The 8,240-nt window shown below is 33.5% G+C and overlaps 3 protein-coding genes across 3 annotated transcripts; 1 reads left to right on the top strand and 2 right to left on the bottom strand.

The window, feature by feature from the left end:
• The first annotated feature begins 1,868 nt into the window (after window positions 1-1,868).
• LOC111315894 (mitochondrial import inner membrane translocase subunit Tim13-like) lies at window positions 1,869-3,470 on the top strand. Its single transcript, XM_022917915.2, has 2 exons — window positions 1,869-2,057; window positions 3,032-3,470. The coding sequence occupies exons 1-2, from the start codon at window positions 1,950-1,952 to the stop codon at window positions 3,176-3,178; spliced, it is 255 nt and encodes an 84-aa protein (XP_022773650.1). The 5' UTR covers window positions 1,869-1,949; the 3' UTR covers window positions 3,179-3,470.
• Window positions 3,471-3,480: 10 nt separating this feature from the next.
• Window positions 3,481-3,967, bottom strand: LOC111315903 (putative F-box protein At2g36090). The gene is made up of 2 exons (XM_089765202.1): window positions 3,938-3,967; window positions 3,481-3,876 (listed from the first exon to the last, which is right to left on the bottom strand). Exons 1-2 carry the CDS (start codon window positions 3,965-3,967, stop codon window positions 3,481-3,483), a joined length of 426 nt encoding a protein of 141 aa, XP_089621328.1.
• LOC149516740 (F-box protein At3g44326-like) lies at window positions 3,587-7,459 on the bottom strand. Its single transcript, XM_089765594.1, has 2 exons — window positions 7,007-7,459; window positions 3,587-6,365 (listed from the first exon to the last, which is right to left on the bottom strand). Exon 2 carries the CDS (start codon window positions 4,608-4,610, stop codon window positions 3,984-3,986), a length of 627 nt encoding a protein of 208 aa, XP_089621720.1. The 5' UTR covers window positions 4,611-6,365; window positions 7,007-7,459; the 3' UTR covers window positions 3,587-3,983.
• Between the last annotated feature and the right edge of the window lie 781 nt (window positions 7,460-8,240).

Below are 8,240 nucleotides of genomic sequence, written 5' to 3'. Positions count from 1 at the left end.
AATTCAACACAATAGTTTCATAAAGGAGCAAGAAATAATTTCAGCAAAAATTTTAAGCTTAGTTTTAGGGATTTCTATTTGGGGTTTACAAAGTTGTTCACGATCAATCAGAGAGGAAACAACTTAACATGGAAAACATATCGAATATTCCTACAGCATTGTGAACATTTTGGCATAAAAAGAAAATAGGGATTCAGTTTCTAGAAGAAAAAGGAATTTGAAACTAGGTGAATAGGGAATTTAGGCTATTGGTTTTTACGTTTTGATTTGAATAGTACTTTGGGGTTTAAGGCCAAAAGTAAGGGATTTGGATCAAGGTTGTTTTAAAAAAGTATACGAGATTTCAATTTGAGAGGAAAGAAGAGGTGGATGAGAGGTTTTCTTTTTGGTATTTTTTAGCACACGCAAGAAAAACGATCGCATTTTGTTGAGTATTAGGTGAGGCTTTTGGTAACTAGTATCTTGAATAAGCCACAAAAAAGAAAGAGGGGATAACTAGCAATAGACTTAAAAATGAAAGCATAGGATAAAAATAAAGTTTCAATCAAAAAACAAGATTGAAGGGAGGGATACTTATTCCAAGCACAAAAAGTTCACGTGACATTGGAACTTATATTACTTTATCATCAATCTGACTCATATTTATTAGGTTGTTTTAGTTTAATTTACTTTGTTTTGTTAATTTTGTTTATGTCTTTTTTATATATATTTAAATTTTTGGAGATATGTTTTAATTATTTGTTATATAAAAATAAAAAGCTAAAACAGATGGGTTGGCAAAAAAATAATCTCTAAGTTTTTTTTTATACTTTTATATTTTTATCGTATAACTTAATTAATTTAATTTTAAATGAAAACTCAGCTAATGATGGAATTTAGAATATCTAAACTAATAAAAATAAATTCAAAATAAGTTAAGAGCATTTTAATAAAAGCTTAAAACATAATATAAAATTAATTGGTATCATTTTAAGATAGGTATTGTAAGTAAGGCACTATAATTTTTCTTACATGTAATTGAACTCACGAACATAATTTTGTTTAAAAGATCAAAATTTTTTTTAACAACCTTAAATTAAGTTTAAATTTTTTTTAGAAATGATAAATTCATTTAAATAGTCAATCACTTGATAATGACTATATATGTTGTATATAATAATTAAGTTTTAAGATATACATCTTATAATATAAAAATAAGAGATCTTACTTTTTATATCATAATTTTTTACTTGAAAAATTTTTTTTTTTTTAAATAAAACCTTTATTAAGTTTGGGGTTAAATTCGTGATCACATCCAATGAGACTTTGTTTATATTCAAATGAAACCAACAATGATATCATCCTGGGCTCTAATAGACACAACTATAAATAGTGATAGCAACAGGTCGGGTCGAGGTGGGTTTTTACTCACCTCGAACCCGATCCGATTTTAAATATATAATACCCGAATTCGTATCCGATCAGATAAATTTTTTATTTTTAATACCCGAACCTGATCCGACATTGTATAAAATCAAATCCGACCCGACTCGACCCGAAATTAATAAAATGTTATTTTAAATATAAATATAAAATTAAATATATATAAAAATATATAAAATTAAATATAAAATTTAAAAAATAATTTTTTTATATATATCAGATCGGATAGGGTCGGATTTGCCTAAAATCCGACTCCGACCCGATATCCGATTTAAAAAAAAAAAAAAAACTGACCCTAAGAGGTCGGATCGGATCGAAACCCGACGGTTTCGGGTGTTTGTGCCTTCCCTTAACTATAAATGGGCCAAATCCAATTGTGGTGACAGATCCAAAATGGTAAAGGCGGTGGGATTTACCATGCCTTAATTTTAGTGTCTGTGCTTAATGTTTTAGTCTTTTTTTTGAGCTTTTCTAGTTTTGACAGTTAAACGTGCAAACAAGTCAAGAAGAAAGAAAAAGTGCAAAAAATGGGTTCTTTCTCAACAGGTTCAAGTGAAACCCAAATTTCAACAAAGGAATTCATGGAGCAGATGAATTTTCAACTTGCCCAAGCTTATGTCGAGAAGTTTCTCCAGGTTATCCTCTCTTCTGCTTCTTGCCTTTTCAAAACTGTATTTGAACTGTAAAAATCTTGAATATCAAAGTTTTTTTTTTTTATTTGCATCATAATAAATTTAATTCTCTCCTTTAAAGGTTATCAATTCATCAGTTAGTAACTGGTTATCCATTTATGTCTTTTTCAATGCATTGTTATGCTCTGAATGTGTATGAGCCCAATCATCCAATCCGGCTAGATAAACTTCTATGGAGTTGAAAATTTTAAAGTTAATCTTTTTAATGTACAAAAATAGGAGCACCATTGGATTTTCTTAAAGGAATTCTTTGTTTATATAGTTAACAAATGTTCTAATTTTACTTGGTCTTTTGAATAGACAAAGGATTTTTTTGTTTAGATAGTTGACAAATGTTTAGTTTTACCCAGAAAAGCAACTACAATCCTTAGATTGCTTTTTAAGTGGCATAAACTCAACATCATTTGACTAGGCATCTCTCGAACATTCATTTTGATTTGTCAAAGTTTCGGGAGGGTTTTATAAATGTTAATGTTATAAATTATTTCTTATACTTTGGAATGTCTAATGTATTATAATCCATGCCTTGGCAATTCTTCAAATTTTTGTTTGTTCTACTAAAGCTTAATTGATAGAAGTTTGTTGACTTAAGTTATCACTGATTAACATGGTTTGAAGAATATTTTCTTAATAGTTCAAAGCTTATTTGTATGCTTACTTATATGCTTAGATATTTTTGCCCAATTCAAGTGCTTTAGTTTCTTCATATTAACATAATGCAACTATTTATTGGACATCTCACCTGTACGGTTGGCTGTTGCTTGCTAAATCTCCTCGTTGAGAATGGGAGTGGGGTGTCTGTTATTTGATTGCAGCATTAGAAATTTTTCATCATGCTTTCTATAGCATTATTTGGGGCTATATGCATAAAATCTCTACTTGAGCAATCTCACGATTGTTTTTTATTTTGCATACAGACTGTGAGGGATAAGTGCTTTGACAAGTGTATCACAAAGCCAGGATCAAGTGTGAGTGGAACTGAGAGTAGTTGCATCTCTAGATGTATGGATCGCTACTTTGAGGCCACCCGTATTGTCAGCAGAGCTTTTAATGCATCGCGCTGAAATCTTGAATCAGAAGATGTAAGCTGCAAACTTTTGACACATTTTTGAGGATGAGTGAAATTTGTGCTTGTTTTTGCCTTGACAATTCTGAAATTTGTCCTGGGAATTTTATACTTTGCATATTGATTTTTAAATTTTTACTTGTCAATCATTCAAACCTGAGATTTCTGGTGATTGACATGGTGGTGGAATGTTAAGTGGGTAAAATTTAGTACCCAAAAGTTATGAAGATTGTAACTTCGATGGACAGACAAAGGCAATAAGCTATGGTTTCTTTGAGCTTCTTTTATCATCTCTTGCTTTCACCCCTGAAATTGTTTATATTCCTTTTCAACCACATGGCGGTTATTACTTCGTAAGCAATATAGAGCCTGAGTAATAATGATCAAACTCTTACCCCCGTTTATATATGCTCCTGTATTGTCCTCAAAGTGCATGCTTATCTCCTTCCATCTCAGATACGCTTCTTTTTGCGCTATGTTGCATCTAGCCAATGTAAGGCACTTGGCTAATTTGTGAGGCAGTACGCTCTCCTGTACAGTTACAATGCACCAAAAATGTATAACATAATCTCCGCTAGTGACCCATATCTTCTTTACTAACAATGGCTTCCAGCTTGAGAGATTTACTGTCCTGTCCCTCTTCTTGCCCAACAGCACCCAACACCACCCAACACCTCTGCTAGTCTTTGCAGGGATCTGTTGATTTTCAGGTCTGCTCAAGCGACAAGAAGGGGGGGAGCTAATATTTGATTATAACCGTATTCGTCCTTGGCAGACTGGAGTTCATTACCGTCTCCAGTGCCTTAATCATGGTCAGCATCCAAGAGAACCAGTTTGAATGGACAGTTCAATAACCATCTCATAAGGTCAGTTGTCTCGTCATCTAAACAAACATCCGCTGCCCTTGGTATGCCATCTAAAACACTTGACAGAATGCATTTATCACTGTAGTAGACATCTGTAAATGAAACAAAATTGGATGGAGAGATGCGGGCTTTGCTTAGGAACGTTAATGGCATCTTGGTCATGCAAAATAAGAGGATAGGAATCAGCATAGAATCTGTTAAAACCATCCTTCGCTGAAGACGCAACGAGGTGTTCGACTTCTTGGAATGCAGAACCGTAGAAGGCCATGTCGAATAACACAACTGTTTCCATAAGCTTTGTTCTGGAACTATACATTGGATGTCAGAGCAGGTACAGGCAGCTGAGGCCGGAGTTGAACCATCTAGGTGAACTATGATATCAGCTAGGAGGTCTCCGCTTAAGCACTTCAAATGACATTGCGAATGCTCTATTTTCCCTCTCTTTCCGGTCCCTTGGAAACTGGAAATAGGGTTGTTATTTTGGATACATTCAAGAACCCAATTCTTTATATGGAGGTCATTGAACCATCTCGCAGGTTCATATAGATTTTGATGTTCAACCATGTAGTACCATTGACCAATGTGATTAAAAATTTAAAATCACTAGCCGCAGTTCAGAAGGGTCAATCTCTTCTCTAAGCCTGACCATCTCGCAGATTCACAGAGATTCTGATGTTCAACCATTTAGCAACATTGACCAATGTGATTAAAATCACTAGCCGCAGTTCAGAACGGTCAATCTCTTCCGTAAGCCCCGGGACAAATAGGCCAGATATAGCGAACTTCCAACTACATGGCTTGCTTGCCATATTTCAACTTTGCCAACTGTCAAAATTTTAAAGGTCCGGTCCATTACGCTTGTCCTAGCTGTAAAGTTCTAACCTCTAAAATATAGTAGTTATTTCTCAAGTCTCAATATAGCAGCTGGGAACATATATGTGGTTGGTTGTTAAAGTACCAAATTTTTAATTTCAATGAGCTAAGTCAAGCACCAAAAAAACACACCTGGTAGCTTCGTTCTCTGAGAAAACTTGGTAGTTCCATCATGATATATATATATATATATATATATATGTATGTGTGTGTATATGCCCACATGCTTTGGCAGTAGGCGAAACAGCAGTTTGCTAGCTCTTTCCTCGCTACACAGTTCCATTAATTTATGTTATTAGGCTCGAGAGAATGGGAGAAGCTTACTTGATTAGAACTTAAACATTCCACAATTCTTCATCATTTATTCTATCATAGGCTAATTCACGTGGAATGGTATGGTATGAAGGTACATGCATGAAAGGGAAAGCTGCCTAACAATTGTATTAATTAATTAGAGAAAAGCGGAAAGTTTCCGCACTCGGTAGGCCTACCCCACCCCTTTTTTTTTCCTTTTTTGGGAATAACAGTTGTACATTTCCCTTTTTTAATCGTTAGCGGCACCACCATGGATGAAAAACGTGAAAGCAACGGCAAAAGTTCGTTGAAATCAGATCGCTACCGCCTCCCAGTGCCTAATGCATTAGTTTCATGTAGGATGGAGATGGGCCAAAAATTCTGCTAGATCCAATGGTGAACCTTTGAAATATTCTATCATGGTCAAGACTCAAGACAAGAGCAAAAGAATTTGGAACTCCCTAGTTTAATTTTAAGTAGTCCCTTGAAGAAAACAAAATTACAATAGGTCTCACAGCTCAATACTCTCATTGATTTTGCTTTATAAAATTGCAAACAGCTGTTTCCAATTAAACAGTGATGTTAACGAGCATGAGACCTATTCATCGATAAATCAAACATCAACTTTTTGGGTCTGGTTTGTCTTATATATATATAAATATATATATTTGTAAATATAATTCAATTGATTTATCATTGTACCATTCATGAGATTGATATCTCATTGGTGAATATCAGCACAGTTGAGCTTTGAATGTTTTCATGCTACAGATAGATTCAAGGTAAAACCCATCTCCAGTATGATTGTCATAGGTGTCAAAGAACCACCACAATAATATATCCAACGGTTGATCCCCCTGAATCTGAAATTTTGGACAGCTTAATAAATCCAATATGGTTGATGAAATGCAAAATGGAAAAAGTGAGATTGAAATTTGGATCACTAAACCAAAAGGATTTAACAAACCCAAAAAAGGCCCAAAGCAAATTAAACCACACGTGTGTCTAACTCGAATAAAAGTCGTCAAGGCATTATTTGAACATCTAAAACAAACCGATCCAAACCATAATCTCTACCTAACTGGCCTTGAAATTCATATCATCTACACTAGATGAATCACCTTGATCATGAGGTTTTGATCCTCGAGAACACTGGTACATGGACAACAGAAGTACATTCATTCGTCAGATCTTGAATGAAAATAAAAATGCGAGTACAAGATAACAATCGAAAAAAAGGTTCATGCATAGTGTCAAAAAATCGTGTTCATAATATATCCAAGCTTTCCTCTGCCCATGGTCCCTTGTTGAAACACTAGGACAACGTAAACTTTTGCTTTGTACATTGGGAAAGCCGATCGATACAAATCCCAAGGAAAAGCACCAAAAAGGAGAAAAATGGGAGGAAGAAAAAGAGATGGACCTACATGTCATTTTCATGCAATTGTAATATGCTCACAGAATGTACTATAGTTCAGAAAATTTTCAGACAATAATTATTGAAACTTGGAGCTCTTATTCCAACCAGCACCTTGTCCAGATACATTTCAAGAACATGAGATATCGATAAATTTGAGGCATTAAAAAAAAAAACCAGAATCATTAACATTACAGAATTGCACAAGGATGACAATAAATGCAAGCATAAACGTATGAAAACTTCCATTGTCTTAGAAATAAACAAAACAGGAATCATACAATTAAGTACCTAAAAAACATTGTTTTTGAAAAATATAATTTGCCTTGGAATCTAACAAAAGTATTAGCATCAAAAGTAAGATCCAAGGAGATACCATCAAGCGTGTCATAATCTTCGTCGTCGTCGTCGTCGTCATCGTTGTCTTGCTCCTTGATGAGTTGAGTTGTTGTTGATGGTCGTCTTCTTGGTCTGGCATTTTCTCTCTTTGCCGCCACTCCAACGATCTCAAAACCCTGAACCGTTTCGCACCCCTTTCTTTTTTGGTCTTTTTTTTTCCTTTTGCTGTGAGCTTTGGACTGGTGCTACGTGGACCGCCATGTCATCATACTCCAACAATAATCGTACCAAAGACACAGCGGGAGATTTGTTTTTCTTTTACTCTTTTCAAGAATTACGTGTGAAAGCAATAATGATTTTTTAAGTCCGCATAATGCTAAAGCGGGTCGATTCTCTTATCATGTCGGTGTGTCAATGTCACATGATTTAACAGTAATAGTACAGCTAAAATATTATGCAAAGTTGCAGAATCTGTCACGTAATTACTTCGAGTAAGATTCTTCTTTAGAATTACTACTAGTTTAACAAAATGAAATGGAGAAAGGCATCATGCTCTATTTTAGACTAGGAAGATGGCATTTTGGTTTTGTTTTTTCTTTATTACTAATAGTAAATAATCAATATTATGCACTGTCTAATCGGATCTGTAGAATTGAAAAAATATTGATTGAATCAAGTTAAATTATATAAAATTGATTAAATTATTTAAATAATATATTTTTTATTATTAATTAAATTTATTTAATATTAAAATTATATTTTTATTATAATTATTAAATAATCAATTAATAAATTAAAATATAATTAAATAATTAATTTCACAGGAAATAAAATTTAAATCTAAAATTTCAAAAAATTTTAATATTTTTTAAATAAAAAAAGTGAAATTGGAGTATAGTATTTAGGCCGGACTTGATAGTTTATATTCTTATATGTTGTACGACACCTGTTTTTAAGATTCAGACGCATCTTTATTTTTGTTAAGTGTGGGTCCAACCCGATGCGTTTTTATCAGGCCATGTGCCTTTACTGTTAATCGACATGAAGCCCTTGATAGTAAGGAGGTGGGGGCAGGTTTTTTGGCGTGAAGAAAAAGGGTATGGGCGCCGAAAAGAGGAAAAGGACGAACAGAAAAGAAAGAAAAAGGAGGATACAGAGTCGTCCACTAAACCGAAGTTTATCTGTGATTTTATCGAACTAAAATTTTATTAGTATATTTATGATTTTATGTTATATATTTTAAATGATGAAAATTGAGTTTAAAATTTTTT

Source organism: Durio zibethinus, chromosome 9 (assembly GCF_047325235.1).
Source record: "Durio zibethinus cultivar Kanyao isolate XHJ-2024 chromosome 9, ASM4732523v1, whole genome shotgun sequence".
NCBI classification, from domain to species: domain Eukaryota; kingdom Viridiplantae; phylum Streptophyta; class Magnoliopsida; order Malvales; family Malvaceae; genus Durio; species Durio zibethinus.
Note: the sequence above shows the minus strand (reverse complement) of the source record. Positions and strands in the feature narration are given on the sequence as shown.

What these genes read in the sequence shown, in the direction of transcription:
- LOC111315903 (XM_089765202.1), bottom strand. Translation starts at nt 3,967, where the DNA reads ATGAACTCCAGTCTGCCAAGGACGAATACG. An exon ending in GTCTGCCAAGGACGAATACG is followed by an intron (nt 3,877 to 3,937) that starts GTTATAATCAAA and finishes GAAAATCAACAG; the next exon opens with ATCCCTGCAAAGACTAGCAG.
- LOC149516740 (XM_089765594.1), bottom strand. Translation starts at nt 4,610, where the DNA reads ATGGTTGAACATCAAAATCTATATGAACCTGCGAGATGGTTCAATGAC.
- LOC111315894 (XM_022917915.2), top strand. Translation starts at nt 1,950, where the DNA reads ATGGGTTCTTTCTCAACAGGTTCAAGTGAAACCCAAATTTCAACAAAG. An exon ending in ATGTCGAGAAGTTTCTCCAG is followed by an intron (nt 2,058 to 3,031) that starts GTTATCCTCTCT and finishes TTTTGCATACAG; the next exon opens with ACTGTGAGGGATAAGTGCTT.